The sequence below is a fragment of the Amphibalanus amphitrite genome, unplaced genomic scaffold, assembly GCF_019059575.1.
Source record: "Amphibalanus amphitrite isolate SeventyFive unplaced genomic scaffold, NRLGWU_Aamphi_draft 000736F_arrow, whole genome shotgun sequence".
NCBI classification, from domain to species: domain Eukaryota; kingdom Metazoa; phylum Arthropoda; class Thecostraca; order Balanomorpha; family Balanidae; genus Amphibalanus; species Amphibalanus amphitrite.
In genome coordinates this window covers 98,107-114,836 of record NW_024882230.1, presented here as the reverse complement: position 1 = coordinate 114,836, position 16,730 = coordinate 98,107, and the positions used below count along the sequence as shown (strand labels likewise).

At 50.0% G+C, this 16,730-nt stretch overlaps 2 protein-coding genes across 3 annotated transcripts; both read right to left on the bottom strand.

Moving 5' to 3' along the window:
* Positions 1-2,433: 2,433 nt before the first annotated feature.
* LOC122365382 (transient receptor potential channel pyrexia-like) lies at positions 2,434-10,492 on the bottom strand. Of its 2 annotated transcripts, none has more exons than XM_043336541.1 (2): positions 10,351-10,492; positions 2,434-6,069 (listed from the first exon to the last, which is right to left on the bottom strand). In XM_043336541.1, the coding sequence occupies exon 2, from the start codon at positions 6,060-6,062 to the stop codon at positions 3,447-3,449; it is 2,616 nt and encodes an 871-aa protein (XP_043192476.1). In that variant the 5' UTR covers positions 6,063-6,069; positions 10,351-10,492; the 3' UTR covers positions 2,434-3,446. The 2 variants fall into 2 exon arrangements, with proteins under 2 accessions (XP_043192476.1, XP_043192477.1); XM_043336542.1 differs by having other exon boundaries at positions 9,980-10,354.
* Positions 10,493-10,830: 338 nt separating this feature from the next.
* LOC122365380 (transient receptor potential channel pyrexia-like) lies at positions 10,831-13,096 on the bottom strand. Its single transcript, XM_043336538.1, has one exon. The coding sequence runs from the start codon at positions 13,094-13,096 to the stop codon at positions 10,880-10,882; it is 2,217 nt and encodes a 738-aa protein (XP_043192473.1). The 3' UTR covers positions 10,831-10,879.
* Between the last annotated feature and the right edge of the window lie 3,634 nt (positions 13,097-16,730).

Below are 16,730 nucleotides of genomic sequence, written 5' to 3'. Positions count from 1 at the left end.
ATTCGGTGACTGACTCAGACTCCAGCTTTTAAAATCTACTCTGACTCCGACTCGACGACTCAGGTCAGAACTGTCAACTCCGACCGACTTCATGACTCCGACTCCGGAGCCCTTCTGGCAGCTATCACGCCAGGGAGCTGCAAATCGTATGTTCCGTGGCGGTTTATGGCATTAAAGTCGATAATGCGGCTGAATCGCACTATGAAACGCCCTTATTGGCTGCAAGAACCACGAAAGTTAGCGCATCACCACTGGAAAACGTGACAATATATCGATTAATCGGCCCTGGATTTGGATAAATAACATGTTGATGATCATATTAGCACACATTTACATTATCATCTATCTCAAGGTTGCCCTTTAGGCGGCTCTAAACTATGGCAATTTCCCTATCTTCAACATGTAAATGCCCTCGGGCGTCCTCGTGGTGACGTAGGCATGGGAGTGCCAGGTTGGTAGGAACTAGACTTCGACGCCCCCTGGCTGAAACAAGTTCGGCTGAGCCAAGGCTGAGCGGGCTGAGCCTGTTTGTCCCAAGATTCTTACGGTTTGTCCAATGTTTGTCAGTGTGTGTGGGTGTGTGTGTGTGTGTGTGTGTGTGAGTTTGTCCAAGCTTTTTTGAACCTGTAGTCAAAATGGGTGGACCGATGGGGACGAAAGTGGGACCGTTCGACTCGTCTCCGGCGAGGTAAACTTGGTGCTTGTCTCGGTTCGCTCGGTGCTTCGTGGCACATGCTATATTCCGCTTCAAAGTTTCGGTGACACGATTTTTTTTTTGTCAAGACTACAAGTCAACCCGAGGTCACGGGCAAAGCCATACTGGCGGGACACATCGGTAACACCTTGAACCAGTTTCCAGGGGGTCATCGTCTGCGAGGGGTGCAGGCTGCACGTGCCGGGGTCGGAGAACCGTTTTGACGTGAGGTTTTGACGTTTTGACGTTGTTTTGTCCGGTGTGTGCCCTCAGTTCCGTTCCTCCAATTCTGGCCCAAGGCAACGCAAGACTCAAGAGCGCTGCCGGCATCTAGCTTAATACGTCTGGATGATCAAGTAGGTAGATGCACTGGCACTTAATCAGCAAGACATCAAGGTCTCGTTTAGCACCATAAACGGTAGTTTTGATTCATTCCTTAACCCGCGACCGCCTGGGGGGGTCGGATCCGACCCCCCCTCCGTTTTTCTTGAATAACTCATGAACCACTTTCGCTATCTACTTGAAACTTGGCATACCTTCTCCCCCATCAATTTGACGTCTCCTGTGCAATTTTTAAGAAAAAAATTCCAAATTTTTTTTAGATATATCGATTTTAGTGATGTAACTACATGGCGTTTTTAGTCAAAAAGTGGTAAATGTTTAAAAAATCGCCAAAAATCAGGGTTTAAAGCAAATTGCAAATTAAGGACATGAAAAGACGCAGCTCAACGAGTTCTTTAAAATGGCTATCTCGGATTTTCCATAAAATGCGTTTTTCACCCCTAAAAATTCAAAAAACTACATTTTTTGGAAAACAGCTAATAAAATCCAAAATTTTGGGAATTTCCAAAAAACCAGAATATATGTTGTAGAGCTCTATTAGAACATTAGATGCCCCAAATTTTAACTTTCTATCTTGATTTTTGACCACCAAATTGTAAAAAATAGCTCCAACATGCATAGGGCATGGTGACGTCATAAACATTTTCGTGAATTAGAGGCACTTCTGAACATCGCATGTGAAAACAAATGGCACCACTAGATTCCTGGGACAAAGCTCGTCTAGAAAAGTGTATTTTTATGTCAAAAATAAAAAGTTGAAAAATGGACTTTTTTTCTTAGCCCTCCTTTAGTTATGTAGGGTATAAACGATTTTTTATGCTTTCAATGCACACTTATCACCAGCACAGTGACTTGGGGTCACATATAACCATTACCATCGGTTTCGGCGTGAAAAATAAGCCATAAAACATGTGTCGCACGCCCATGTAGCAGAAATTGAAAACCGTGACCTTTCGTGACCTGAACTGACCTTGACCCGTACTTAGTATGACCCCCTATACGCACATGGTACCTTCACTAGGCCTTTGAGGTCATTTTTGGTGAGTTTCGAGCAGCAGCTATCGATTCCGCTGTCCGTAAGCCTAATCATGCAAAACCCCTGAATTTGACCTTTGACCTGACCTTGACCCGAAAGTTGACCTCAATCTTAAAATCTTAAGAGTGCTTTGGGAAGGTCTCGTAGAGACCTTTCGAACGCCGCCTCGCGGGGCTCGATACGACCATTGGTTCTCGAGATAACGGGGGGGGGGGGTCGGATCCGACCCCCCCCCAGGCTGTTGTGGGTACGGAAATAGCGCAGGCGGTGCCGGGTTAAGGAGCAGGAGAAAAGTTTTCTTAGGGTGCCCATATTGCCCCACATTCCCCTATGCATTATGTGTTACGATGATAAAAACACATTACACAAGACATTTTCACCTGTTTTTATTATCAATCGCAGGCATGAGCATCACCTTTAATACAAATAAATAGCATTCCAATGTGAGAAGAAAATAGAAATGTGGTGCGGTTATTACTTATCATACAAAATCAGGATAAGAGTGAATTCATCCAGTACACGAGTGTAAAATGCTCGTTTGTTTTCCGTTTTACAGCGCAATGGTAAAGCTGCAACACTTCATTTCCCTACGAACCAAGCTGAAAAGCATGGTTGAGGTCAAGGATGGATTGGTTATGTCATTTGTGTGAAGCGAATTTTTAGATGCTTTCGCTGTATGTTTATTATCAGGGATTAATTTTCTGCACTGACAGTCGTCACTCGACACCCTGTCAATGCCAAATTTTAACACTGCTGGATTTTTTTTCGGTTTCGAGTTCACAGCCCCATGCACCATGCCCATCCCACTCAGAACCTATTTCAGCCTGTTCAAAACGCTCTAAGACAAGGTTCCATAGGTACGTACCTATATAAGCTTTTGCCAAATTGTCAGGGAACTCAGATTTGTTTTTCAATAGAAAAACACAATTCTAAAGAATAGTGTTTTAACTATTGACAACAAGCCTTCGGTTACCTACTTCTATGATACGACGAAACTAACCTAACCATTGTGCATATATGTGATCTGGTTCACGCCATTTACACATTTTTAAATTCAACCCATTATTGCTGCTGCATGAGATGAATAGGAGTACACAGTTGCCTATACGTCCACCGGTGGCTAGCACAGAAATATGCTAAGTAAGAACTGTTTGAGCGACCTCTGCAGTTTGTGTGGCTAATTGTGACAGCAACTGTGAGCAAACAACACTGGCCGATTATTGCCTACTATATAACGCACATTGCACATGCACGAAAAGCGCACCCTACCAACAAATTAATTAGTACCCAACAGTTAACAACTTGACCGTGGTTCAGCCACAGTGACAAAACGATCAGCTAGGAGCGAAATATGTACTCGCGTCGTGACACGACTCAAGCAGAATAGAAAGTATCGAGCCTAGCCTGATCTTGCATGTTAACGCGTCGCTCCAAAAGTCCCACCTTGAGCGACACTTCAGATATGGCCGCTAGCACAGTGTTCAGCTTTTGACCCAGCTCGTCGATTGCCTCGCGGCTTGTGACGGCCTTCTTGCGCCGTCGGCGTCGTCCGCGGCGACTGCGCCCGTCCGCCCCTGCATCCTCCGAGTCCGCGTCACCGTCGCCAGCACCGCGAGCGCCATCGCCATCGGGACTCGGGTCGCTCGGTGCACTGCGACTTGCTTCGGGCGCATCTTCGAACGGATTCTCCGTCTTGGCGCGAACGGCGGCCAAAATCTCGGCCTGCAACACCTGCTCGCGCGTCTCGCGATCCGCGGCGGCGGCACGCTCGCGCAGCAGCAGCAGCATGTTGCGCGGCATCCAGCTGTGCACGGTGAACGCCGTGGGTCGCAGCTCGTCCGACGTCGTGAAGCGATACAATCTCGAGCGACCCTTCTCGTTTGGTCGAAAGGCGGCGCGAACGAGGGGACATTCGCCCGAGAGGCTAGAGCACGCTTTCTCAGTGTCTGTGGAGTCGGCTCTCTCGGGAAGCTTGGTTGCCTTGGGCGAGCCGGGTTCGCCAGACAAGTGGTGATCCACATTCTGTAGGAGCAGCTTCGGAAGAAGGGCCAGCTTCTCCTGCATTCGCCGACACACACGAGTGCGGAAAAGCACATGTGTGATGTTGGAATAGATGACCGACTCGATGTACAGGATTTGGATCACGGTCATCCGAAGTCGTTCCACGCCAGCCGTCTTGAAGAGGCCCTGGATATCGTTGACGGTCAGGCCGATCAGCAGATTGACGGTGATGATGGACATGCTGACCACGAACAGGATGAGTAGGAGGTGCGCAGTACCCGGGTACGATGGGCCTTCATTCCCGGAAAACATCCCATCGTAGTCATACTCGCCCATCATCATGACAAAGGTCTTGATAAGAGACAGGGGGATAGTCTTGAACGCCGGCGTCAGCCCAAACAGCACATGGAAGCTGAGAGCGAAGGCGACCAGCAGCGGCGAGTACACCATCAAGAAACCAATGAGCTTGCGTGCAACACGAACGAACATGTAGATGTAGATTCCGACACTGGGAAACCGACCCACCATGAGGGTCATTTCCAGCCATGTGGCCAGCATGAGCCATGCAACTACGTGGTTTACCCAAGGACGGTACGAGTTATGGCTGACTAGCAGTGCTGTGGTAAGTCCTATGGCCAACAACTCCAGCCAGTTTTCTATGCTGCTTACGTAGAGTCGCCAGCTGTACGCCATCTGGAAAGTTTCCCGCAGCAAGCAAAGGAAGGTGAAGAGGGCTGTGAAGCCAGCCACCACCGTGGTGGTCGGCTTTTCTGGGTCCATAACTCTCAACATCCCGTAAGCAGTCACCAACAATGCGAAGCACACGTAGAACACAAAGTTGAAGTAAAAATAACGCCGAATTTGCAGCCACTTGACGTGCATGAACGTCTCCACAACCGGATGCTTGAGCAGTTCGTTCTGGTTGGCATCCACGATGGCGCGCAGAAGAGCCGTCTCCGGCGCCGGCTTCTTCCTTTCCACGTCCCAGAAGGGCATGTAGTCGAGGTAAACCTCCAATTGTGAGCTGTCAAGCGGCTGGCCGTTGGTGGTCATGTAGCGGTCAAGCACGTCGGGCATGGCGGACGGCATATTTTTCAGCAGCATCAGAGCGGTGGGCTCGTCGGCCTGGGCGCCAGCACCCAATAGCGGCCGGACCGTCTCGCGGTTCTTGGCCACCTGCAGCGGCGTCAGACCTTTCTGGTTGAGTCGTCCAACGGCGTCGGCTGGCAGGCGGTCGAGTGCTGCGCTGACCGTCTGCGGGTTTCCAGAGCTTGCGGCCAGATGAAGCAGAGTGTTGCCGTGATGGTCGACAGCGTCGCAGACGGCCCCCAGCTCTGCCAGCACCAGCAGGGCGGCCGTGTTGCCGACTTCCGCGGCCTGCAGCACCGGCGTCTGTCCCCTGGCGTTGGCTGTCTCGAGCGGGGCTCCCCAGTCGTGTAGCAGCCGCACCAGCTCAATAGTGACGTCTATCGGATGCCGTGCGGCTGCGACCACGTGCAATGCGGTCGTATCAACGGCGTCCTTGATTTCGGGCCGCGCTCCGCGGCGTAACAACAGCTCCATCATAGCGGTGTCACCCAGGGCGGCCACCAAGTGGAGCAAAATAGTAGGTCGCAGCATGGAGGGTAACGTCTGTTGACGCACAGGCACACGTAAGCGCGGCCGAGTGTTGGTCTCGCTGCCGAGGCGGACTCGCTGGCCGGCTGTGACGTGGCGCATGTTTGCGTTGGGGTCGGCGCCGGCGTCGAGCGCGCTGGCGGCCTGCTGCGTATCGCCGGCGAGGCAGGCGGAGAGCAGGCGGCGCTCCTGACTGACGCCGGCCGGCGGCGGGTCGGCGGCCGGGTGCGCCGCTTCTGCCCCATCCTGACTGATGGTCCGGCGCACTATGGCGCTCATCTGGTGCGTCAGGAAATCGCTCGACAGCTGGCCGGGCAGCAGGGATTGTAGGACATCCTCATCCTCTGACGGCGATGAGATGTAGCGCGCCATGTTGGATCTGTAACAGTGTGCAAGTCGCGGATCAGCGCATTGGGCCCGATGTAAATAAAACCGCCATATTGCTGACGTAAGTGGGCAATAGAACCTAGATCGAACACTTCATCCACTACTGCATAAACAGTTCTTAATACCTACCACAGCCGGCTGGAGCTACCAAACAGATTGTGCATCAGCATAGTTACATTTAACTTTTTCAAGCTTATTGTTGACACAAAACACACTCATCATATTAATAGAGACAGGATAGTTATTAAAATTGAACACATGATGATTTTTGGGCTCGTCTCTCAAGCTACATGGTGCTGTCCCGGCCCGGGGGGGGGGGGGAGCTGAGGGATACATACCTCCCCGGTCAGGGAGAGCTGGGGGATACCTCCCCGGTCAGGGAGAGCTGGGGGATACCTCCCCGGCGCTCCAGACGGGCCTCCTGCATAACTATTTACACATACCTAAGAGGTTGCTGCAGCTACATTTAAAGTATTGTATGCATACATAGACCATTTAAAGTATTTTTCGCAAATATTTTAGCTGTGTGCTGTGTGATGTTGAGTGCATGACAATTGGAGGTGACGAACGAATGCCTACCGATAGTTTGTTTATTGTCAATAAGGATGCGGATTTGAGGAGCGAAACATGACTATAAACATGACCTATTATAAACATGAAACATGACCTATTATATCATTAGGTACCTATTTACTCTACCTCAAGTTCTATGTTTGCTTTTCAATAAACTTTTCAAATAAAGTGGCCATAGTGATAGTTGGAGGATGGTATTGTATAAGCAGACGAGATCCTCAGGCGAGACCTGCGGATCCTTTAACCCGCGCCCCGCTGGGCTATTCAGCCATACGCGCCCTGCTGGGGGGGGGGGGGGGGGCAGATTCTGCCCCCCCTGTCTAACTTCCGAACCGATGGTCGTAGAAAGACGGGGAAAACGGCAATCGAAAGCTCTCAACAAGGCGGATCTTAAGAGCCCAAATTTTTTTGCTTAAGTAGGTCAGAGATCAGGTCAAGGTCAGGTCAAGGGTACAAAATGCAAGTTTCTACAGTATCGGCCTTGCACCGTAGTTGCCGAAGAATGGACTGAGACTGATTGCCAGAAACGTGTTCTTAGACTACCAAGGCAATATTCGTTGCATACAATGTCATTCAAGGTCAAGGTCAAGGTAAGGTCAGGTCATGTCAGGTCACCAAAAACAAAATATAGAAAAGGGCATGTGCGACACATGTTTTATGGGTCATTTTACTCATAGAATTCAATAGGCACACTCAATAAGTGATATGGACCACCTCTGGATGAATTTCAGGTCGAGGTCAGGTCAAGGTCAGGTCAAGTGAGGTCAAATTTTGAAGTTGGTTGTTAAGGCCTGAAAAGGTGTCTAGCTGATGCAGTTTTTCACGGCGAATCGAATGGTGCTATTTGTGTTTCCGTATAAGGTCTAGAACTTCCAAAAAAATCATTTTTCAAAATTTTTGTGTGTCGTGACGTCATAAAATTTTGAATAACTTCCACATTTATGAACCGATTCTTCTAAAAATTGGTATGTAGGTGCACATAGACCACTTCTTTGACATATATTCCGGTTTTTTCGATACACTCAAAATTGTGGATTTTCTAAACATTTTCCCAAAAAAGTCATTTTTGTGAAAAAATTGGGCTAAAATCCAAAAATTTCAAAAAACCGATAGCCATTTGCTAAACAAAGTTGAATCACGTATAACCTTTTTTGTTACGTCTTGATTCCTTTAAAAATGAAGATGTTAGCGGCGTTTGAAATTTTGCCATTTTTGAGGCGAAAATGGCGAACATGACGTCACTAAAACGTCAATTTCTCAAACATTTTCCGACGGATTTCGCTCAAATTTTCGGGGAACGTGTCAAATTGATGTATGATAAGGTACTGAAAGTTTGACGTTGCTGGCATAACGTGTTTAGAAGTTATTGGCGAAAAACGGGAGGGGGGGCAGATTCTGCCCCCCAGCGGGGCGCGGGTTTTAAGTTGCAATTTCACAGTGATAAGCATACCTATGTACAGTGATAAGCAGTCTCAAGCGATGTCCGAAACAAAGAATACTACGTGTTCTCTCGACTGAGAGCGCAACAAAAGTAACCTATGGCAGTAACTGTTATATGCTTAGTAAAAAACGATTAAACTAAACCTCTTACCTATGCCTATGTAGCTATTGTGTCATTCTTTACCTAACAAACGCAAGGTGCAAAAGTCAAAAGAAGCAAATTGCAAAGGCATAGGTATATCTGAGTCATAATTCGAAAAAAGCTAGGTAATGGCTACTGGTCTCTGGTTGTTCTTCAAATTTTCAACGAAAAGAGATATTGAATCTGGAAAGTTTATCTGGGGCTGGGCCTTTGCCCCCTTATCCTTACTATTCATCCATCCAACGTTTATTATGATAGGATTTTATATGATTTAATTCCAAGCATGTATTAGGTATTTCCTTGAAGGCGCAGGCAAGCGTATCGACCAAGGAAATGTGCACGTTATTATTGTTATCTCACCGCCGCGCCGGCAGGCTTACGGTGCACTTTGATATCGTAATCTTGACTTCCTCGGCAAATTATCTTTGTTCTGAATGGTGGATAGGCCCGGTGTTATGGAAGCGGGACAATGTCTTTGTTAACCCGCGCGGGGCTGGGGTCCCCAGCCGAACGCGCGGGGCTGGGGGAGGGGGTAAATTTTACCCCCCCCCCTGTTATCTCCCGAACTAATGGTCCGATTTGGAAAATTCAAACGCCAATCGAAAGCTCTCATCACGAACTACTAAAAACATGTACTTAATTTAAAGTTTGAGGTCAAGGTCAGGTCAAGGGTACAAATTGCAAGTTTCTACAGTATCGGCCTTGCACCGTACTTGCCGAAGGATGGAGTCATGGACTGAGACTGATCGCCCAAAACGTGTTCTTAGGCTACCAAGACAATATTCGTTGCATACAATATCATTCAGAGGTCAAGGTCAAGGTCAGGTCAGGTCAGGTCAGGTCACCAAAAAACAAAATACAGAAAAGGGCATGTGCTACACATGTTTTATGGGTCATTTTACTCATAGAATTCAATAGGCACACTCAATAAGTGATATGGACCACCTCTGGATGAATTTCAGGTCGAGGTCAGGTCAAGGTCAGGTCAAGTGAGGTCAAATTTTGAAGTTGGTTGTTAAGGCCTAAAAAGGTGTCTATCTGATGCAGTTTTTCACGGCGAATCGAATAGTGCTATTTTTGTTTCCATACGAGGTCTAGAACTTCCAAAAAAGTCATTTTTCAAAAAAATTGTGTGTCGTGACGTCATAAAATTTTGAATAACTCCCACATTTTTGAACCGATTCTTCTAAAATTTGGTATGTAGGTGCACATAGACCACTTCTCTGACATATGTTCCGGTTTTTCGATAGACTCAAAATTTTGGATTTTATAATGATTTTCCCAAAAAAGTCAGTTTTTTGAAAAAATTTAGGCCAAAATCCAAAATTTTCAAAAAACCGAGATAGCCATTTGATAGACAAAGTAAAATTACGTATAACCTTTTTGTTACGTCTTGATTCCTTTAAAAATGAAGATGTTAGCGGCGTTTGAACTTTTGCCGTTTTTGAGGCGAAAATGGCGAACATGACGTCACTAAAACGTCAATTTCTCAAAAAATTTGCGACGGATTTCGCTCAAATTTTCAGGGAACGTGTCAAATTGATGTAAGAAAAGGTACTGAAAGTTTGGCGGCGCTGCGCGCCGCCGTTTTTGAGATATCGCAAAAATTCGCGAGGGGGGGTAAAATTTACCCCCCCAGCCCCGCGCGGGTTAACGTATTTTGTAGACATTGTGCGAATTAACTTCTTGAACATTAAAATATACCATTTAATAAGCGCTCAATGCTATTTTACTGATCCCTGGATACCTTGGCGATCCTCTAGGGTGGTCGGAGGTTCCTAGAAACCACGTTATGCTCCTCAGTAGGCGTTGGCACGCAAACAGATTCACTCGGGCCACACCCCGCCCCGGCCAACACTGCGCACATTGCCGGCTGTCGGCCGGCTGTGTTGGCGCCGCCGGTCGCCGCCGTACTGTGCGGTGCGGCCGTACTGGCGCCGCGCTGGTGCCCGGGTCCGGCCGGCCTTGGCAAGCGCGGCGCGACGCGTCCGGCGCCTGACCTCTGCGGCGAGAGCGCCTGGTCTCCGCTGATAGCACAGTACGCTCCCTCACCACGACACGTCAGACCAGAACAACACTGACTGTCCTACTCCTACCCACAGATCACACTGCTCTCACCTGCCTCTGTGGGCGCCAGGGCTATCTGTCCACTAGTGGCCAGCGGTCCTTACTATCGCACCCCACACTCCACGCCCGCCGCTGACAGCGGCACTGCCGCCGCCGCCGCCGCTCGGCCCGCGGCCGCCGCGCCGCCGCCTGTGACGTCATGTTACGGCTCCGCGAGCCGTGACGTCAGTTTCAGCCGGGCGGTAAAGATATGGGGCATTTCTGCGAAACAGGGATACTCACGCTGCCGGGGCGGCGATCGATCGAAGTCAAAGGGTGAGGTCACGCTCAGGGCGCGGTCCTGCCCGAGTGTGACGTCAGACGTGCATGACGTTTGATAGTGATATCAACAAAGTTCGTATTCGCATTCACACTGTTCGTATTTGTATGAAATTTATTTGTGTAAAAAATGGTGCTTTTCATTTTTATGCATTATGCCTAACATATTTATGCGTGTATTTCCCGCATCAATCAACAAAGCGTGCCCCTCCCGACACCCCAACAGGCGACCCCGCCCCGACAGGTCGCGGTGGCCGGTCGGTCACAGCGCCGGCGTGTGCCGTTCCGGCGGCGCCACGCACCGCTCCAGCACGCCCACCCTCAACGAGAGCTCCGACAGCGAGACCAGCACCCTGTCCAGTTTCTGCTCCACCCTGCTGGCGCCGTCGCCGTCGCCGGGAGGCCGCTCGACCGCCGCCTGCGGCCGCCGACGGCCCGCTCCCGGCGAGCCGGTGGACAGCTCCTCCAGGCGTGCCGGTATCGGCGGCTCGCCCTGGTCGGCGCGGTCCTCACGCTCCTGCAGCAGCCGCAGCATGTTGTTCACCATCCAACTGTGTACGACAAAACCAGAGGACCGGAGCCGACCCGGACCGTCGGACCAGTACATCCGCAGTTTGTCGGGTGCATTGGGTCGGAATGTTGCACGAGGTGTCCTTAGCTGGGCCTCTGGGACCGGACGCGGCTGCACTCCACACGGTTCACTGCTCCACGAACGAAAACGGTTCCTTTTTGCAGCGGTGCATGCTCTCGATCCCCTAGATAAGTGCTGATCGACAGACGTTGCAAACATTTTGGGCAGAACGGCGAGGTTTCTCAAATATCCTTTGTAGCACCCCCAACAGCATATTTTACGTAAAAGGTCGGAGTATAGAAGTGACTCGATCAGAAGGATTTGGATGACGGTGATCCGCAGTCGTTCCAACCCTGCCGTCATGAACACGCTTTGGATGTCGTTGACGGTCAGACCTATGAGCAGGTTCACAGTGATGATTGGCATGCTAACAATAAACAGAACCATCAGGACGTGCGAAGTTCCCAGGTAAGTCGGGCTGTGATCAATAAATGCACTGTTGTACTCGTACTCTCCCATCATCATCACGAACGTCTTGATCAGTGACAGAGGGATGCTTTTATAGGCGTCCGTCTCCCCGAACACGACATAAAAGCTGAGAGCGAACGCAACCAGCAGTGGCGAGTAGACCAGCAGGAAGCCGATCAGCTTCTGCGCCACGCGGACAAACATGTAGATGTAGATGCCGACCGCGGGGATGCGGCCGATCATGAGTGTGAGCTCCAGCCAGGCGGCAAGCATCAGCCAAGCGGCGACGTGATGCACCCACCACTGCTGGGCGTCCGGCACTGCCAGCAGCGCAGTGCTGAGCACCAGCAGCAGCAGCTCCAGCCAGTTGTCCACGCTGCCAAAGTAGGAGCGCACACCGTGAGCCACCTGGAGCAGTTCTCGAACGCCGGTCAGGGCGGTGAAGACGGCCGTCAGAAGTCCAACCACTTGCGTTATCCTGTCGTTCGGTTGACGTGTGCGAAGCATTCCGTAAGCTGTCACAAGTAATGCGAAACACACGAAGAACGCGAAGTTGAAGTAGAAAAAGGGTCGAATCTGCAGCCACTTGACGTGCATGAATGTTTCGATCAAGGGATGCTTGAGCAGTTCGTTCTGGTCGGCATCCACGATGGCGCGCAGAAGAGCCGTCTCCGGCGCCGGCTTCTTCCTTTCCACGTCCCAGAAGGGCATGTAGTCGAGGTAAACCTCCAGCTGTGAGCTGTCCAGCGGCTGGCCGTTGGTGGTCATGTAGCGGTCAAGCACGTCGGGCATGGCGGACGGCATATTTTTCAGCAGCATCAGGGCGGTGGGCTCGTCGGCCTGGGCGCCAGCACCCAATAGCGGCCGGACCGTCTCGCGGTTCTTGGCCACCTGCAGTGGCGTCAGACCTTTCTGGTTGAGTCGTCCAACGGCGTCGGCTGGCAGGCGGTCGAGCGCCGCACTGACCGTCTGCGGGTTTCCCGAGCTTGCGGCCAGATGAAGCAGCGTGTTGCCGCGATGGTCGACAGCGTCGCAGACGGCCCCCAGCTCTGCCAGCACCAGCAGGGCGGCCGTGTTGCCGACTTCCGCGGCCTGCAGCACCGGCGTCTGTCCCCTGGCGTTGGCTGTCTCGAGCGGCGCCCCCCAGTCGTGCAGCAGCCGCACCAGCCGTGCTGTGGTCTCGGGACTGTGCCAGCCGGCGGCGACACAGTGCAAGGCCGTGTAGCCGGCAGGATCGAGGAGCGCCGGGTGTGCGCCAGCCTGCAGGGCGCCGCGGGCGGCCTCCACGTCACCGGCAGAGCACGCCTCCAAGAGCCGCCGGCCGAGGCCGTCAGCGGCCGGCGCGGTCGGAGGCGGCGCCAGCGTCTCCGCAAGACGGCTCGGTGTCCCACCAGGCGCCGGGGCGAACCCGGGGCTGCTGGAGGTGGCTGACCGGTCCATTGACTCGGCCGATATGGCGTCTGAAACAGAGAATTGAGTTACTACGAGTATATGGCTGATATGGCCTACTATGGACGTCAAACCCCTTGAGACCCCACTTTTTTGCGATAGTTTTTAAATGCGTCAACTCTCGTTGACAATATTCTGGCAATGTGTGTTTCAGAACCTGCCGAAACTTTTATTACTAAGGTATTTTGACGCCAAACGATTATGAAAGGTACTTCTCATTCACTCGTAATGCTAAGGTCAATTCAGGCCCGGGCAGAGGCTTGCGCTCGGCCACACTCGTGCCCCGCCACCAGCGCCATCTGCTCTTAATGTCATCTACCAGCGCCCGCTACCGCTACCAGCTACCGCCCACCATCAAGCCTGAATGGAGCGAGAGACGCGAGTGACCGGTCGCCGGGCAAGGAGCGCCGGAGGGGTAGGGCGGAGCTTAGCGCTGACGTCATTACGTGGCTCCGCCCTATGAGCGCGTAGCCTCTACCCCAACAGCAGATTCGTTCCGTGAAATTTAACATTACGAGTGAATGAGAAGTACCTTTCATAATCGTTTGGCGTCAAAATACCTTAGTAATAAAAGTTTCGGCAGGTTCTGAAACACACATTGCCAGAATATTGTCAACGAGAGTTGACGCATTTAAAAATTATCGCAAAAAAGTGGGGTCTCAGGGGGTTTGACGTCCATAGTAGATGGCCCAGATAACGCCTGGATATGGCTGAGCCATGCAACGCCCATAGGGCGTTGCATGGAAAGAATGGGATCAAAAGTCGGCAGTGCCCCCTCCCCCCTTAATTGAAGGTGTTCCGCCGCCACTGCCTCTATATATGATTCTTCCAACAGTTTTCAGCGTTGCATTTTACGAGTACCTACATACATACTGAAACTTGAAAGCAAAAAAATCAATTTTGCTATGGTTCACTTTCAGTGATCATCAAATCAGTCAATGTGCAAAACGACTTTCGGACAAATTCAAAATCAAGGCCGGAGTTCAAAACAAAAGTTCAAAACAAATTTTGAAATGTAAAATTTTCAGAACATGTCCAAGGCCTAATAACACTATGCAACAGTCATTTTGTTCCTGAGTAACGACCGATTTTTTTGGACTCATTGGGTCCCATTATAACCGAAATGGGCATTTGTTTTGATCTGAAAATGCTTTTCCGGTTTTCAGAGACGATTTTCGATTTTTGGCCCCGAAATTCGGTTTTTGGCCCACTGTGTCCGGTGTAATTGAGTAATCGACTCGTGGTAACTTTCATCGCCCTTCCTATGCCACAAGCTTTCGAATGATATCCGGTTTTGCATATTTGCGTGTTAAAATAACGTCATAAATCTATGTTAAAGTAAGAAAATATTGAAATTTTGTAAAAATTTGACATTTTTTTCGATTTCATTTCAAAATAGAGAAAAAACTAAAGGCCCTATCCAAATTCTGAGCCCAGTTCCTTGAAGAGCATTCAATTTCCGTTCGGAAGGTACTATTTTAGTGCATTTTATCGGTTTACTGTGGCGTCCAGATTGAGTCACTTGAAAAACGGGCCCCCAACAGATCAAGATTCTGAGCGACAGGACTGCTCAAAAGTAAGTTCCTGCATGTGACCCGAGGTCACAAGGGGTCAACAAAATGACCTCAGTTGACCCCTCGTTGATCCTATGGCGTTAACATACGTTATCAGGTTAATGCTATGTGATATGACTTAGGATATGTGTTTAGGTTAACCCTCGCATGTGTGCGGCGTTTGCCAGCTTCTAATGTGTAGGGGGGGGGGGGGGGGGTCGGTTGGACCCCCCCTTGCCGTTTGGCCCCTGATCGAGCTAGAGCTTCGCGGAAAAAACGAGCGTGTTGCCCGTGACGAGAGGAAGCCGATGATACCCAATTTTAAGGTCCTAGGTCATTGGTTGACCTTCCAGGTCAGGTCAATGACCCAAAGTCGGGAAAATCGGGACCTGTTAGAAAGTCGTAAAGTGTGGCTGCTAAGGGGTTTTTCGGGATGCTGATCACGAATATCGTGTTAGTTTTGATCACAGATGATGTCTTGAAGCATTTAGACCAGGTCGGGTCAGGTCAGGTCAGGTCAACCAGTAGGCGTCGTGACGGGTATTCGTAGTACGTGTCAACCGCCTCTGACAGCTTCGTAACATGTTACGAAGTCACCAAAACTACTTCGTAAATGTTCAAATGGTTGCTAAATTCGAATTCAGCTCCAAAAACTAGCCTAGAAACATGTAAAACTCGAAAAAGTGACCCGAGGTCACCCGAGGTCACCAAAGGTCAATGACCTGACCTGACCTTCAGGTGACCTTGACACACACGGGAGTAACATCAAATCACATGTTTGAACGTTTGAAACCACGAAAAGCTTGCAAACACGCGGATAGTGCGAGCCGACATACGCGAAACCGCGATTCCGGTCAAACATGGTCTCGGAAAAGAGGTCACAGGTCAAAGGTCATTTGGGTCAGGGTCATGAAATTTTCAAGGTAGGTGTAAAATTGATCAATGCGAGGGTACTGAAAGTTTCGTCGCGATCGGCCGCTTTTTACGCGAGTTATTCGCGAAAAACCATGGGGGGTCCATCCGACCCCCCTACACATGCGAGGGTTAACTCAATCTGGACGCCACAGGAATCCGATAAAATGCACTAAAAAGGTACCTTCCGAACGGAAATTGAATGCTCTTCAAGGAACTGGGCTCAGAATTTGGATGGGACCTTTAGTTTTTCCTCTATTTTGAAATGAAATCGAAAAAAATGTCAAATTTTTACAAAATTTCAACATTTTCTTACTTTAACATAGATTTATGACGTTATTTTTGCACGCAAATATGCAAAACCAGATATCATTCGAAAGCTTGTGGCATAGGAAAGGCGATGAAAGTTACCGCGAGTCGATTACTCAATTACATCGGACACGGTGGGCCAAAAACCGAATTTCGGGGCCAAAAATCGAAAATCGTCTCTGAAAACCGGAAAAGCATTTTCAGATCAAAACTAATGCCCATTTCGGTTATAATAGGACCCAATGAATAAGAAAAATTCGGTCGCTTTCCAGGAACAGAAAATGTTTCATTTTTTGTTGCATAGTGTAATAAGCCTAAACAAATCATGAGCTTGCGTACCTACTACCTATGCTACCTACATACATATATCAAGCATGAATGAATTTTGGCACTCAGCAGAAGACGGCTTCGCGCCATGTGGTCGAACCTATGCACTGATAAACTGCTGAATATTTGGGCCGACAGGAGCAGGGTCGACTCTTGTGAATTTGTTTGCGTGTACAACATATTACATACCTGTCAGCAGTTGTAGCACCGAGTAGCCGATTATGTTCGAGATTAAAGCCGATCACGTTGCGGAAGAATCACATGGAAGCACCGGCTGGCACTGACGAATGCCGGCCGCGTCGCCGCTCTGTGTGTATGGTCCGTCCACTGTCGCTATGGCCCCGACCTCCCCCACCCCCTCCCCAACGACGGCCACGACGATCAGCCCCTCCCCACCCCTACCCCAAACGCGGTCACCTGGTATCACCAACAACACTATACCCCGGTGCCGGCGCCACGTGTGAGGGGTGGGTCACTGGGGCAAGGCATTGATCTTCCTCCACCTATCAAGGTCTCGGTCAGCG

Coding starts and splice junctions, on each gene's coding strand:
- LOC122365382 (XM_043336541.1), bottom strand. CDS start 6,062: ATGGCGCGCTACATCTCATCGCCGTCAGAGGATGAGGATGTCCTACAA.
- LOC122365380 (XM_043336538.1), bottom strand. CDS start 13,096: ATGGACCGGTCAGCCACCTCCAGCAGCCCCGGGTTCGCCCCGGCGCCT.